The 17,427-nt window shown below is 40.3% G+C and overlaps 1 protein-coding gene across 1 annotated transcript in view; it reads right to left on the bottom strand.

The window, feature by feature from the left end:
- The window catches only part of MAMLD1 (mastermind-like domain containing 1), a 132,484-nt gene that overhangs the window by 69,781 nt on the left and 45,276 nt on the right, over window positions 1–17,427 (bottom strand). Inside the window, exon 2 of the mRNA XM_012658372.1 lies at window positions 144–302. Within this exon, the coding sequence (XP_012513826.1) occupies window positions 144–239 (96 nt within the window). The 5' untranslated portion in view covers window positions 240–302. The remainder of the gene's footprint in view (window positions 1–143; window positions 303–17,427) is intronic.

The following is a 17,427-nucleotide window of genomic DNA, read 5'->3' as shown; positions in this document are numbered from 1 at the left end:
CTAGATCAGATTTGAGCTCCTTATATTTGGTGTGGGTTCCCTGCCACCAAACTTGCACAGAGAATTTCAATAACATATCTTACGTTCATGTTTAAGATTAGAAGCATTCAACACCCCCCTCCCCCCATAGCCCATTATCTGACCGATTCCTGGAGCTTTCTGGGCTCCTGACGATTTCCCACCATGGCGAAATGGGGAAGCATGCTCTTGATTACAAGCCGACTTTTCCAGTCATCCATTGTTTGACCTGCAATTTTATTCTTGACTCTCCAAGGCGCTTCCCAAACGACCTAGACACAGGGCTTTGGGAGACAAAAAGTACACTGTCTTTCAGATACGAAGATGAGACCATTGACCCCGTGAATCACAGACTTTCACTTTGAGGACAGGTTTGTGTGGAGTCAGCCACATTCTTTTCCTGTCTCTCTCCCCACCCCGCCACCCTCATTCAGCACCCCCACCCCCAAGGATGAGGGCCACTTCTGTGAGGCAGTTGGCTGGGATGAAATGGCAGTTGTTGGCCAGGGGGCAGAACAAAGTTCTGGGCTTGCAGTCCAAGGCAGGGAATGTGGGTCCCAGGTCTGGCTTTGCTTTTGTGTGATATGTAGTGGGATCCAGGGAAAGGCTCTTCTGATTTTTTAGATGCAGTTTTTTTATATGAAAAACATGGTGGCTGAATCAGGTGATGACTTACGGCCCCTTCAGCTCTACTAGAGTAAGCCTTATGGTCCGTAGAAGGAGCAGCCACCAATTCTGGCCTGGTTAGGACCCAGCCAAGTGAGCTAACCAAAAGTTCAAAGCCTGACAGACACCGGAAGGAAGCAGTGGATGTTGGAAGGGGCTCATGACACCCTGGTGCACTGGTTTAAAGGAAACTAACTTAGCAGGATATGACCACATCTACTCCAATATATGCTCTCCACAATGGATAAGCAGACATATGCAAACCCAGAGAAAGCCATCATTTCTTTTTGTTTTTCATGAGTAGACCTAAAATAAGACCTCTGTTAAGGCATTCATATATAAGGGCAGCTCTATTTCCCATAAACCTCCTTAGCAATATAGCATCAGGCTCTAAAATCTCAGTGTCCAAACTTCTACCTCTGGAAAGATTGAGAAGTACTTTTTCTCATTCTCCAACTTAGTACAACTAAAACCTCTGGACATTACATATAAAACAAACATAAGAAGATACCAAAAGGTAGAAATAAAAAGGTAGACTGGCTAGGGACCTTGGGACCTGAGGAATGATGTAGTGTTGCGTTCCCTGGATTTTCTTTTTGCCTTATATATGCCAGACTTGGAGCTGAAGAAGCCTATAACCCAGAATGCCAATGGGCACTGACAAAAAGGCCCCAGCAAAAGCCTGCTCTTTCAAGCAAAAGGACCAAGAAAGGGGTAGCCTATCAAGACAGAAAACCTTTAGACAATAACTGTGTTCTAATCCAGCTAAACACCATGGAAAAATTGCAGTCCCATTCCATATCATCAGCAAAGGGCAAGTGAGGAGGCTAGACTTCACCTTCACTTGGAAGTAATGAGGTGCTCTTCCCCATCTCCACTAAGATGGTATCACTATAGGCCTAGTGGGGAGCTGGAACTCTCAACTCTGCCCAGCAGTAATGCGTCTAACCTCCCTAATGTCAATGAAGGCTAAATGGGTAACCTGGACTTCTACACTCATTTGACAGAAATAAGATGGTGTCTCCCTTCCATGCCAGAGCAGTGTCAGAGGAAGTCAGTTAAAACAGAAGATTTAAATATGATCCATTCTTTTAACACAATACCCCAAATATCCAAGTTTTAATACAAAAGCACTTGTCATACCAAGAACCAAGAAGATCTCAAACTGATGAAAAATATTATAAAGAGGTGCCAATAGCAAGATGACACAGATGTTAGAATTATCTGACAAGAACTTTAAAATGCTTCAACCAACAATTATAACCATGCTTGAAACAAATGAAAAAACAGAGAAAGTCTCAGCAAAGAAATAGAATTCTCAGCAAAGAAACAGAAAATATAAAGAAGAACCAAATAGAAATTTATAACTGCAAAATACAATAACTGACATAAACTCAATGAAAGGGATCAAGAGGATAATAGAAAGGACAGAGGAAAGAATTAAGATAGAACAACAGAAATTACCCAATGTGAACAGAAAGAAAACAGACTAGAAAAAAATGAAAAGAGAATCAGGGACATATGGGATTATTAACAAAAGATGAACTTTCATGCCGTTGGAGTTTCAGGAGAGGAAAGGGAGAGTGGGACTTAAAAAAAGTATCCAAAGAAATAGTGGCTGCAACTCCCCAAATTTGGCAAAAGACACAAATCTGGAAATTAAAAAAGCTGAATGAACCCCAAACAGTATAAGTCCAAAGAAATCCATTCCAAGACTCATCGTGGCCAAAATTCTGAAATGTGAAGACAAAGTTTTGAATGCAGTGAGAGGGAAATGACACCTTACCTATAGAGGAAAAAAATATTTGAATGACACTGAACTTTTGATCAGAAACCATGGAAGCCAAAAGGAAGTGGCACAATATTTTTCAAGTACTGTAAAAAAATATCTGTCATCCCAGAATTCTATACGCAGTGAGACTATGCTACAGATAGATATGGAAGGGGGATCAAGACATTCTCAGATGAAGGGAAACTAAGAGAATTTGTCAACAACGGACTTCTACTAAGAGAATCTCTAAAAGAAATTCTCTAAGCAGAAAGGAAATGATAAAAGAAAAAATCTTGGACATCAGAAGGGCAGAAAGAACAACGGAGAGAGAAAAAATATGGATAAATTTAATAGATGTTCCTTCTCTTCTTGAGTTTTCTAAATTATGTTTCATGATTGAAGCACCAATTATAACATTATCTGATGTGGTTCTAAATGTATATGGAAGAAATATTTAACATCATTACATTATCAATGAGGAGGGAGGTAAAGGGATGAAAAGAAGTAAGATTTCTACACTTCACTGAAACTGGCAAAATGTCAACACCAATAGACCATTATAAGTTATATGTGTATATATACATGTTTAATACCTAGAGCGACCACTAAACATGCTTTACAAAAATATATACTGAAAAACTCTATATATGAATCAAATAGAATTCTAATAATTGTTCAACTAACCCACAGGAAGTCAGAAAAAAGAAAAGAGAAAAACAAAAAACAGAGAATAAACAGAAAACAAAGATAAATGGGCAGAACTAAGCACTAACTTATCAATAACTACATTAAATCAAAATGGTTTAAATATACCAAATAAAAGACAGAGATTAAAAAAAATAGAAGTGGCTCTAGTAATAAAGTAGACTTCAGAGCAAAGAAAATTACCAGGGATGGCTAGAGACATTACATAATGATAAAAGGGTGAATCAATCAAGAAGACATAGTAACCCTAAATATGTATGTTCTAAACAACAAAGCTTCAAAACATAGGAAGCAAATGTTATTAGGACTGAAAGGAGAAATAGAAAAATCCACATTTATAGTTGAAGACTTCAACAGCTTCTCTCAACAACTGATAGAACAACTAGAAGAAAATCAGCAAGTTTTGAACGAAACAAAAGGTTTCAATAGGACCTAACTGACATTATAGAATGTTCCACTGAAAAACAATAAAATTTACATTTTTTCAAGCATTGAAAGAATATATACCAAGATAGACATATTCTGGACCATAAAATACCACAAAAATGTAAAAGAATTAAAATAATTCATGATACTTTCTCTGACTATAGTGGAATCAAATTAGGAAACAGTAACAGAAAGACAACATGAAAATCTCCAAACACTTAGAAATTAAACAGCACACTTTAAATAAATTCATGGATCAAAGAGGGAGGTCTTAAGAGACATAAAAACTACATTGAACTGAATGAAAATGAAAATACACTATATCAAAATTTGTGGAACATCGGTAAAGCTGAGCTGAGAGGAAAATTTATAGAACTAAATGCTTACATCAGAAATGAAGGAAAGTCTAAAATCAATAATCTAAGTTCCCACTTAAAGAACCTAGAAAAAGAAGAGCAAAATAAACCCAAAACAAGCAGAAGGACAAAAATGATAAAGAATCAAAATCAATAACATTAAACAGAAAAACAATAAAGAAACTCAATGGGAAAAAAGCTAGTTATTTGACAAAATTAATAAAATTAACAAGTCTCCAGCAAGATTGACAAGGAAATAAAGAGAAGATACAAATTACTAATATCCTGATCAAAAAAGGGGATATTACTACAGAACCTGCAGACATGAAAAGGATAAGGGAATATAATCAACAACTCTACACATATAAATTTGGGAACTTAGATGAAATTGACCAATCATTCTAAAAGGACAAACTACCAAAATTTATCCAATATGAAATAATCTGAATAGACTTATGAAACAAATCAAATTCAAAATTTAAAAAATCTCCTAAAATAAAAACTGTAGCCTCATATGGTCTAATTAGAGAATTATACCAATTCTTTAAAGAATTAGCACCAATTTTACATAAACTCTTCCAGAAAGGAAAAGAGGAGGGAACATTTCCCAACTCATTGTTTTACCTTGACAGCAAAGACAAGCACTGTACAAAAATAGAAGACAACAGACTAATATCTTTTATAAATATAGACACAAAATCCTTAAGAAAATTGTAGCACTTTATGAAAAGAATTATATACCATGATCAAGTTGAGTTTATTCTAGGGATGCAAGGCTGGCTCAATATTCAAAAGTCAATCCATGTGATCTACCATATTAAAAAGAAAAGAATAAAAATCATATGATCAGTTTGAGGTCAAAACAATATTGAAAAAAGAAAAAAAAGTTGGAGGAATCACTTCCTGATTTCCAAATTTACTATGAATCTACAGTAATCAAAATAGTGTAGTACTGATATGAGAATAGACATATAGATCAATAGAATAGACTTGAGAAATCAGAAATAAACCCATAAATCTATGTCCAATTTATTTCCAACAAAGTTGTCAAGATCACTCAATGGGGGAAAGAATAGTCTCTTCAAAAAATAGTCCTGTGACAACTGGATATCCACATGCAAGAAAATGAAGTGAGTCCTTACCTCACATCATATACAAAACTCAGCTCCAAATGGGTGAGCAACCTAAACATAGGCATTAAAATGATAAAATTCTTGGAAGAAAACATAAAGGTAAATCTTCATGACCTTGGATTTGGCAATGGATCCTCAACTATGACACCAAAAACATGAGCAGCAAAAGAAAAAAGTAGATAAATTAGACTTCATCAAATTAAAAGCTTTTGCCCATCAAAGGACATTATCAAGAAAGTGAAAATATAACCTACAGAATGGGAGAAAATATTGCCAAATCCTGTCGATAAAAACCTAGTATCCAGAATATACAAATAAGTCTTACAAGGCAATGATAAAAAGACTAACAACACAATAAAAAAATGGGCAAAGGACTTGAATAGACTCATCCCCAAAGAAGATATATAAATGGTCAATAAGCATACATAAGGATGTTCAACATTATTAGTTGTTAGAAAAATGCCAATTGAAATCATGACACACCACTTCCCACCCACTAGGATGTCTATAATAAAAAAAAAATGAAAATAACAAGTGTTGGCAAGGAGGTGGAAAAATTGGAACCCTCATACATTGCTGATGGAAATGTAAAATGTTGTAGTCACTGTGGAAATCAGTTTGATGATTTCTCAAAAAGTTAAACATAGAATTACTATTTGACCTCACAATTCCATTCCTAGGTATATACCCAAAAGAACTGAAAATAGGTACTCAAACAAATACTTCTACACAAATGTTCACAGCAGTACTATTCACAATAATCAAAAGTGGGAACAACCCGAATGTCCATCAATGGATAAATGAATAAACAAAATTCCATACAGTGGAATATTATTCACCATCCAAAGGAATGAAGTACTGATAACACACTGAAACATGATGAACCTTGAAAACATTATGCTAAGTGAAGGAAGCCAGTCACAAAAGGTCACATACTGTATGATTCCATTTATATAAAATGTCTGGAATAGGTAAATATATAGAGACAGAAAGGAGATTGGTGGTTGCCAGGACATGACGAGAGGGAGAGAATGAGGAATAGCTGCTTAATGAGTATGAGTTTCTATTTGAGGGTCATGCAAACATTTAGAAACTAGACAGAGGTGATAGTTGCATAATATTATGAATGTACTAAATGCTACAGAATTGTTATATGAATTTCATCTTTGTAAAAAAAATAATGACAACACCAAATGGAGGTGAGGATGTAGAGAAACTGGATCACTCTTACATTGCTGTAAATGGTACAGACAGTCTGGAAATTGGTTTGGCAGTTTCTTATAAAACTAAACATACAACTCCCATGTGACCCAGAAATTGCACTTCTGGCACAGTTTGGCAGTTCCTTAAAAAACTAAACATGCAACTACTATATGACCCAGCAATTACACTCATGGGCATTTATCCCAGGGGAATGAAGACTTGTATTTATACAAAAACCTGAACATAAGTGTTTATAGTAGGTTTTATTCATAATAGCCAAAAACTGAAAACAACCTAGAAGTGCTTCAATGGGTGACTGGCTAAACAAACTGTGTTACATGTATACCATGGAATACTACTCAGCAATACAAAGAAAGGTACTGTTGATACACACAATTACCTAATTAATCTGCAGAGAGTTATGCTGAGTGAAAAAGACAATCCCCAAAGCTTACATACTATATGATTCCATTTATATAATATTCTTGAAATGACAAAGCTATAGAAATGAAGAACTGATAAGTGGGTACCAGGGATTCAGTAGGGATTAGGTATGGGAGGAAAGTAGATGTGTCCATAAATGGGCAACATGAGGGATACATGTGGTGATGGAAATGTTCTGCATCTGGACTGTATCAATGTCAACATCCCAGTTGTGATATTGTACTATCATTCTGCATGATGTTATCATTAGGGGAATCTAGCTAAAGACTACATGGCATCTATCTGTATTACTTCTTACAAATGCATGTGAATCTACAGTCATCTCAAAAAATACTTTATTTTTATTTTTTTCAGAGAAATTTTTAATTTTTTTTTTTCAGCATATTACATGGGTACAAATGTTTAGGTTACATATATTGCCTTTGCCCCACCCAAGTCAGAGCTTCAAGCGTGTCCATCCCCCAGACGGTGCACACCACACCCATTAGGTGTGAATATACCCATCCCCTCCTCCCCGCTCCCATCTGCCTAACACCCAATGAATGTTACTACTATATGTGCACTTAAGTGTTGGTCAGTTAAGTCAGTTAATACCAATTTGATGGTGAGTACATACGGTGTTTGTTTTTCTATTCTTGTGATACTTCACTTAGTAGAATGGGCTCCAGCTCTATCCAGGATAATACTAGAGGTGCTGGATCACCATCGTTTTTTGTGGCTAAGTAGAACTCCATGGTCATAATTTAAATCACATGGTCATATCATTTAATGCAGAAAAAGCACTTGACAAAATTCAATACCCATTCATGGTAAAAACTCTCAGAAAACCAGGAATAGAGGGGAATGTCCTCAACTTCATGAAGAATATCTATAATAAACTCCCAGCTAACATCACACTTAATAGTGAAAGACTGGGCCAGGCACGGTGGCTCACGCCTGTAATCCTAGCACTCTGGGAGGCCGAGGTGGGAGGATTGCTTGAGCTCAGGAGTTCGAGACTAGCCTGAGCAAGAGCGAGACCCCGTCTCTACTAAAAATAGAAAGAAATCAGCCAAACAACTAAAAATAGAAAAAAAATTAGCTGGGCATGGTGGTGCGTGCCTGTAGTCCCAGCTACCTGGGAGGCTGAGGCAGGAGGATTGCTTGAGCCCAGGAGTTTGAGGTTGCTGTGAGCTAGGCTGACGCCACGGCACTCTAGCCCAGGAAAAAGAGTGAGACTCTGTCTCAAAAAAAAAAAAATAGTGAAAGACTGACTGCTTTCCTTCTAAGATTGGCAGCAAGGCAAGGATGTCTGCGCTCACCACTGCTATTCAACATAATACGGGAAGCTCTAGTCTATTAAGGCAAGGAAATGAAATAAAACACACACATATTGGGAAAAAGAAGTACAATTATCTCTATTTGCAGTTGACATGATTGTCCATGTGGAAAATCTCAAGGACTCAACAAAGAAACTCCTAGAAATAATAAGTTGAGTTCAGCAAGGTCTCAGGATAAAAGAACGGCATACAAAAATCAACTGCATTTCTATATACTAGCAATGAACACATAGACAATAGAATGAAAAGTTCAGTACCATTTACTATTGTTCAAAAAACACTTAGATGTAAATCAAGCAAAACATATACAGGATTTGTACACTGAAAACTACACAACACTGATGAAAGAAATCAAAGCTCTAAATAAATAGAGGGATATGCCTTGTTCACAGATTGGAAAACTCAACATAGCAAAGATGTTGATTATTCCCAAATTGATATACAGGTTTAACCAATTCCTATCAAAATCCCAGCAAGATTTTTTTGTAGATATAGACAAGACTATTCCAAAATTTATATGGAAAGACAAAGGAAGTAGAAGAACTGAAACAATTTTGAAAAAGAAGTATAGACTGCAAGGAATCAGTCTACATGATTTTAAGACTTATTAGATGGCTACATTAGCTAAGACTGTGATATAGGCAGAGAGACAGACACATAGATAACTAGACCAGAACAGAGAACCCAGAAATAGACCTACATCGATATGTCCAACTGATTTTTGACAAAAATGCAAGAGCAATTCGGTGGAGGAAGTGAACATCTCTAAGCAAAAAATGAACCTCGACCTAAACGTCATACCCTACACAAAAATTAACTCAAAATGATCATAGATGAGTCTGAAAGAAAAACATCGCTAAAAAAATGATCATAGAGCTAAATGTAAAACATAAAACTATAAAAGTTTCATTAAAAATAGGCCAAAATCTTCTGGATGTATAGCTAGGCAAAGAGTTCGTTCTTAGACTTGATACCAAAAGCACAACCCATATATGGAAAAATTGATAAACTGGACTTCATCAAAAGTAAAATCTTTTGCTCTGTGAAAGTCCCTGTGAATAGCATGAAAAGACAAGCTACACGCCGGGAGAAAATATTTGCAAACCTTATGTTTGATAAAAGACTCTTATCTAGAAAGTATAAAGAATCTCAAAACTCAACAGTAAGAAAACGAACCATCTAATTAGAAAATGGGCAAAATACATGGAAAGGCATTTTGCTGAAGAGGATATACAGATAGCAAACACGTGCAAAGATGTTCAACATCATGAGCTATTGGGAGATGCAATTTAAAACCACAATGAGGTATCACAACCTATCTATCAGAATGGCAAAACTAAAAAACGGTAACAACACCAAATGCTGGTAAGGATGTGGAGAAACTGGATCACTCATCCATTGCTGGTAGGGATGCAAATGGTACAGCCAGTCTGGAAATCTGTTTGGCAGTTTCTTATAAAACTAAACATATGACTCCCATGTGACCCAGAAATTGCACTTCTGGGTATTTATCCCATAGACATGAAAATTTATATCCAAAATTCAAATACAAAAATTTATATTTTAAAACATAAAATGTTTAAACATAATTTTTTTAACTTTTTCTTTTTTTTATTTCTGCATATTATGGGGGTACAGATGTTCAGGTTATGTATGTTGCCCTTGTCCCCTGCCAGTCAGAGCTTCAAGCGTGTCCATCCCCCAGATGGTGTGCATCGCACTCATTATGCATGTATATACCCATCCCCTTCCCCCCCATCTGCCCGACGCCCAATAAAATGTTATTCCTATATGTGCACTTAGGTGTTGATCAGTGAAACCAATTTTCTGGTGAGTACATGTGGTGCTTATTTTTCCATTCTTGGGATAATTATAAATTTTTAAAATTTATATACAGAAGCCTGTGCCAGTATCAAATTCTTGGTTTTGATATCGTACTATTGGTACGTAAGATGTGACCATTGGGGGAAATTGGGTGGAGGGTACAGGGGGCCTCTTCTGTACCATATTCACAAGTTCCTGTGAATCTAATTATTTCCAAATAAGAAGCTAACTGTTATTCTCAGGGTCCAGATCCAGGGGGACATCAATTCTTCTTATTGCTGCTGGGACATTTCCTACATAGCATTCTTTTTTCATTCAATTTACAGGTGGCTGTACAGACATTTTTATTCTGTTTTTTTAAAACAATACCCACCCGAATATTTCTTGGTTGTTTCAGGGACCAAGCCTGAAACCTCAGCTGTGACCTCACTCAAATACTAGGGTCTAGAGTCATCTCAATGAGGAGAAAATGGCATATGATATACAGTGCACCCACATGAAGAAGGGAAAAAGAGATCTCAGATACTGAGGAGGCCATCACTAACTCCCTGGCCCCGGCAGGCCCAGCATCTCCAGTCTGGGTGGGGGATGGAGGCTCAGATCTCATTTCAGGGCTAGCAACACAAAACCTATCAGCATCAAACAAGCTGCCCATTCAGCCCTAAAGAAAAAAGGCAGAAAAAAAATGCCGCTTTGGCTTTTAAAGACTCCACTCTATTGATTTCATGTCTTGTCGCTTTGTGGCCCCCAGAGCCAACGTGAAGGGGACAAGTGGGGGGTAGTGGCCAGAACTTTCTCAACAAAGGCTCGATTGTCTAATGGGCAGTAGTGATCATCATGCTTGGGTACTGGCTGGGCCCAGGGCTGGGGAGCAGGGCCAACAGAGGTGACGCTAGAGAGGGATCACCACCTGGAAATTGACTTTGGTCGAAGTCAAAGAGGATATCACAACTTCACCACACTAGCCTGTGGACATCGTCTTGTTTCTTCTTTCCCTCTAGATGAATCTAAATGAATAACCCTCGGGCAGACCTTTCTGTCAGAAGCAGGGATAAGCCACTTTTTGACCCCAGAGGCCTGGCTGGATTCCACCTGCACCAGCAGTGTTTACAAGCACCTGTCCCGGAAGCCTATGTCTCCCATAAAAAGAAACAAAACCCCCAGCAATGTTTCTCACTCGAACACAATCCAGGGCTGAAGATGAACCCCAAAGCCATCTTCCAAATGCACTTTGGAGTTCACCTTAATACATGCCTGGGACCTCAACTTTCTATTTTATACTATATCCATATTTGCTTTAATACAGAAAGAGAATGCCTACATCCTCAAGTAAATGGATATCCAGGGAGATGTATTGCTCTGTGGCTTTGTTACCTGTGCACCTGGGGAGAGAGGTGAGGTAAGGAGCATACTCATACTTCAGGCACAGAATCAGAGGCCTATGGGCAGTCTTTTTCCCCTTGGGCTCTTAGCCACCCAAACCCAGAGGGAGATATCAAATGGAGCAAAGACGCTCCACCCTGAGCTCTGAAGGCACCCCAGTGGCCCCAGAGTTGTCACAGTTTACCCCTCCTGGTGTCAGCCATGGTCTCCAGTTCCTGACCTCTTGCTTCCTAGGCCAGTGGACTCTCCTGGATCCCTGACACCCATCTCAACGTGCCAGCCAGAGCCAGCCGTACCTTGCCACCACCTGGCTCTGGGCATGGCTAAGGAAAGAACTGAGGAGCCAAATCAAAGGCACTTGGCAAGAAAGGAAGGGGAGTGCAAGGATATTGGTACAGCGACTCTAAAAGACAGAGACCTTCTTTAAAAGTTCAAAGGTGTCTGAGTCACCTACCCACACCAAATTAATCAGAGGAAAAATGAACCCAGGAGCAGAAACAACCTTGGACTTCAGACTGGAAGGTTCAAAGGCGAGCTGCATTGTGAAGTCAAGCTCTGTGCCTGCTTCTGAGCTGAACCCTCAGCGACTCCAGGGAAGTTGCCCAACATGCCTGAGTTTGTCCCCCACTCTAATAGCTTCTTCCTCTGTGTTCCCGAGACGGGGTGAGGATGAGGAGATAGGTGTGGCTCAGGCATCCCCAAGGAAAGTGCTGAGGCCATGATGTCCCACCTGGCATCTCCAGATTATTGGGAAGATTTTTAGTTAGGGCAGAAGACATTCAATATTAGAGCCCTCATTTTTCAAGGGTGAAATTTAGCTCCCAGAGAAAAGAAAAGCATATCCAGCAATATGCTTTCCAGCAATATCTCTCAGTGTCAAATGGGCTTTCAGAGGAATGGAACACATCTGGTTGGGTGGAGATAATGTTGATATCAAAATAATTTGAGTCTGTCTTCAAATTTGTGTATTAGTGCTATGGGCTAAAGTGTGTCCCCCAAAGTTCATATGCTGAAGTCCTAACCGCCAGGACCTGAGAGTGTGACTGTATTTGGAGATAGGGTTGTTACAGATATAATGAGTGAAGGTGAGGTCATACAGTAGTAGAGTGGGCCCTAATCCAACATGACTGGTGTCCCGATAAAAAGGGGAAATTTGGACACAAAAACACGCACACAGAGACAATGCCATGTGAGTATTGGAATGAAGCTGTCTCAAGCCAAGGAAGTACCAGAAACTAGGAGAGAGGCCTGGGGCATATCCTTCCCTAGCACCCTCAGAGGGAACATGGCCCTGCTGACACACCTTGTTCTTGGACTTCCAGCCTCCAGAACTGTGAGACAATAAATTCTGTTGCTTAAGCCATCCAGTTTGTCATACTTTGTTATAGAAGCCCTAGCAAACTAATGCATTGGGGATAAAAATGTTTCCACAGGCAAGGTGCAGTTGCCAGTGAAGACTGGCCCATGTCTGCAGCAGACCATACTCACCGGTTACTCTGAGCTTCTGGGCTTGCTTACTCTTCTGTGACCATCTCTTGTTGGGATGACTAAGAGCTGGAACATCCTGAGCCCAGGGCAGTCCTTGGCTTTCAGCACTTAGAGAACACCCAGCTCTGGGCTCTTACTATGCTGCCATTTCCACAAGCCTGAAACTAGGGATCATCTGTCTCAGGGAGCTCTGAACCTGAGCATGCAATACCATGCTTTGCTTGTTGCAAACACTTAACAAACTTTTGTAGACAAAACTGTGGTGCAGGGGCCATGTGGGAATGGAGGGGAAGCAATGGGAAGGAGGCACCTCCAAGGAATATTTGCATGACTTGATGGCTGGCTGTGTACAGACCAGGAGGCTAAGGCCACTTTTACATTCCTGGATGGTGGGAAGAAGTGTGGAGCTGCTGACAGGCAGAGAACACTGCACAAGCAATAGACCCATCAAACCGCTGTCATCAATCATGGCCACTTCAGGTTCTAATTACAACAGATCACTCTGCTCTACAAGGGACTGGCTGTTTTCAGTTACTATCTGCCACTCACAATCTTGGTGTTACGCAGAGAACATAAGTCAAGTAGGATGCCTTGGTCCAGGGAATCGGACCTGGGAGAGACAGGAAGAACCCAGGCTGAAGACAGGCAGGCCAAACGTTAAGAAGGCCAGGCTTCTAGATGGCAGTACAGCCAAGGCCTTCGAGTCCAGTGAGCAGGGCCTGAAGCAGGAAGGTTGGCTTCTCAGTCATGGGTTACGGGGCTCTGGGAAAGCTGCTTAAACTTGAAGACTCAGTTTCCTCATGTGTAAAATACAAAGTTCTATATGGAAATATAACAGCTACCTTTGAGTGTCTGCTGTGAGCCAGGCATTGGGCTTGGCAACTTATAAAGAGCATTTCACTGGCTCTCTCCAACAACCCTACAAGGCACATATGAAGAGCCTGCTGTACAGGTGCTCCGTCTGTGTCCCCTTGTCCTTGGCAGGAAGTATTTGTCTAGCATTTGGCTCTCCTTTGGACTATAAATTCTTGTGAGGGAAGGAAGCATGTCTCATATGTGACTGTAGCCCCAGAATGTTAAGAGCACCCAGTAGGGTCTCAGGAACTATCTGCTGAGTCGATCTGCAGGGTGGATTCGAGCTTGGGTTGGGGGCTAGGCTAGAACCCTCTGAAGGAGTCACCCAACCTAGAGCCCAGATGACTTGGTGTGTTAAAGCCCAAGTGAGCTTAGCAATGCATAACACGTTGTTCAATATTTCTGCGCATTTGAAAGTACTGTTTTGACACTTTGCAAGAGCTGCAAGGCATATAATTATAGTCTTGTGCTAATAAATATATCAATATTCTAAAACATCACTTTTAGTTTTGAAAAGTTGACTTTAAAAAGCTCAAAGTGATGTGGAGAAATTGGAACTCTCATACATTGCTGATGGGAATGTAAAACAGTGCAGCTGTTATGAAAAAGTTAAACATAGAGTAGCCATATGATCCAACAGTTCCGCTCCTGGGTACATATCCAAGAGAATCGAAAATACATTCACACAAAAACTTGTACATGGATGTTCATAGCAACGCTACTCATAATATCCCAAGGTAGGAACAACTCAAATGTCCATCAATGGATAAATGGATAAACAAAATGTGGTCTAACCGTACAGCATAATATTATCAGCCATAAAAGGGAATGAAGTACTGATACATGGTACAACATAAATGAGCCCTGAAAACATGATGCTAAGTGAAAGAAGCCAGCCACAAAGGACCACATATTGTATGATTCCTTTTATATAAAATGTCCAGAAGAAGCAAATCCACAGAGATTGAAAGTAGCTCAGTGGTTGCCAGGGCTAGGGGGAGGAAGGGAGAAAGTGGACTGACTACTAATGGCTACAGGGTTTCTTTTGAGGGTGACGAAAATGTTTGAGAATTAATTGTGGTGATAGTTGCACATCTTTGTCAAAACACTAAAACACATTGAATCATACACTTTCAATAGGCGAATTGTATGGTATGTGAATTATAACTTAATAAAGTTGTTTCTTATCAAGCCCAAATTGTTATCATTCTTTACTCTAATTTGGGATTTTAGAAAGATGTTTCTTTTAGAGAAAGGATAAAGCAACATCTTTTAAATTTTTGGAGGAAAAAATGTTTATATCCTCCACTCTTAGCAAGACTGGCTCCTTTGAAACCGGACAGCAACACACCTTTTCTCCCTCTTTATCTGCTGACATGGCGGTGCTGTAAACCTTTCCCCAGTGACCCACATAATGAATGAACAACTTACAAAGTTGGTGGAGAGATATCGTAAGTTCTAGCTGATCTTACTTTTGACACTGCTGCTGCTGCTCCCCAGGAACTCTCAATGTCCCCCTTTTTGATTTCAAAATGTTTTCATACCACTGAGGTTAAAAATGCCTCCCCTCCCTCGAATCTGGGTGTCATGTGCCACTCGGTGACGAATCAGCTTGGGGCCAGGACTTCCTGGCAAGTACCAGTGTCCCATGGTCCCACACACTGGGCTCAGACGGCAGAATCCTGCTTCAAAGAGCCAAGAATTGCACAAACCGACAAGCCAATTGAGAGCAAACTGTTTCTCAAGCTGGCCATGCCCTGAAAACTTATTTGACTCTAAAATCAAATAGCACACAGTGACCACCCATTATTGTAAGTAGAGAACAGAGTTTTCTGGAACTTGGAGACACGGAGAAATGAGGGCAGACCAAGACTATCTTATAGCAATGATGACAATGCTGATCTTATCACATGATCAACTACAGCAGAACTAGCCTTCAAGGTAATGTGAGACTGAGTTTTTTTCAAGACCTCAATTCTTAAAAAAAAAAAAGTCATTGGATTTGTTTAAGCATCATCTTTTTCTATGCCATAAACATCATGCATTTTGAGAATTGAAAAAGGCCTTGGATTTGACGTGGAGTCCAAACTGGAAGGCCAAGTCATCTATGTGCTAGCTTTCCCATGAGCTAAATGCCTGCAACCTTAGCTCCCCTAAGCTCTTCCACAGTTGATTATCAAAGTTGGGGTTGTGTGGGAGGGTGCTGGGAGACTATTCCGGTATCCACTACAGGGCCAGAATTTCCCACTCATAAATTGGCATACACAGACACACACATAGACACAGACACAGACACACATACACAGACGTGCCCACAGACACATTCATTCTCTCTCTCTCTCTCTCTCTCCCCACTTCTGTAAACACTAGAGAAAGGGCCTCCTCTTTAAGCCTTTAAGCTTGGGGTCATTCCCATCAGTACCAGTGGGCATCTAGTCCCTCTATTTTACCATCAACTCACCCCTCCAGTGGTTCCACAGTTGACCAACAAAGGAGACGGGGACAGCAGTTGGTCTTCCCCTTTTCTGCTCTCACTGATTGCTCAGCTTTGGGCCCAAAGGCGCACACACACAAACAGGGTATTCTTCCTCTGGAAATGATTTTAAAACAATATGTCTCCAGATTTACTATACAGGAACAACTGGGGATGCTGCATTAGGAAGGAGAAAAATGTTGGAAATTGTTTAGTTTTGTACCAGTTTCAGCAGGCAGTCGCCTCAGAATGTAGAAACAGTTTGTAAACATGTGACACTTGGGCCTGGATGCCAGTCATAACAGCAGGCCGAAGCAGGCCATAAAGGTATGTGAAGCGTTTTTAGCTGGTGGTCTAGGAGAAATAGTAGACTGAACATGGGGCTGGGGGCCAGGAGACCTGGGTTCTACTTTCATCTACAAGTCACTCAAGCTCTGTGAGCCTCAGGTTTCTCATCTGCAAAATGGGGTTGATCTTTACTTCCTTACTCTTCTCCTCTCACATAGTGCATGTGAGGATCAAATGAGAACTTGAACCTGAAAGTCCCTTAAACAGAGTGGTGCTGTGTGCATGGGAGGCTCAGGGTGTGGGCAGCCTCTCTGCAATGCAGGCAATGGAGCCAGCAACCGAGATGAATGGAAGCAATCTGTTTTTATAGTAAAGCTTTGTTAGAATCCTAGAATGTTAATATCAGGAGGGAAAACTAGAGATTACAAGGTCCAACCCCCTTCCTGTACAGATAGGGAAACCAAGGCGTAGACTGGCCCAGGAGCACATGCTAGCAATGGATGGGGAGAGCTGACTCTAGAAGGTAGGTTCACTGAATCCCAACCAGGGCACGAGCCCAGCAAGCTGGACTTGAAGACAGATACTCAATGTAATATTTCCTTGGGTACACATTCCAAGAGGTACTGGGCAGAAGAAGCCTAATAAATCTGCAAGGCAGCCTCCCAGGCTGCCCAGTGACTGCCTCTCCTTAAAGAAGTGCAGGCGTCATTGAGGTTTCAACATTTCCCTGCCAGCGCGGACAAGTGTGTTGCTTCACCTCTCTGAGTTTCACTTTCTTTCAATATTGTAAAGATCTTGGCCTGGAGGACCCTATGAGGCTTGGCAGCTGGTGCCATCTCTATGATGGTGACTAGCTTTTCTCTATGACCACCTACCTACTAGGATTCCCCAGCCAGAGCATAGAAACAGACTTCCTTTCAGCGGCTGCTGGAAAGAACATAGACAGGCTGGGTGGGGTTTGGGGTACCCTCTTTCCACATCAAACCAAAGATTAGTGAGAACTTCCCCCCCCCACATTCTAAGCAAAGCAATCTGGGGAATCAGAGTCCTGGATCATTAATTAGGACAATACTCA

This window comes from Propithecus coquereli, unplaced genomic scaffold (assembly GCF_000956105.1).
Source record: "Propithecus coquereli isolate 6110/MARCELLA unplaced genomic scaffold, Pcoq_1.0 Scaffold583, whole genome shotgun sequence".
Taxonomy (NCBI): Eukaryota; Metazoa; Chordata; class Mammalia; order Primates; family Indriidae; genus Propithecus; species Propithecus coquereli.
The sequence above is the reverse complement of the archived record's forward strand: the minus strand, read 5'-3'. Positions and strand labels throughout refer to the sequence as shown.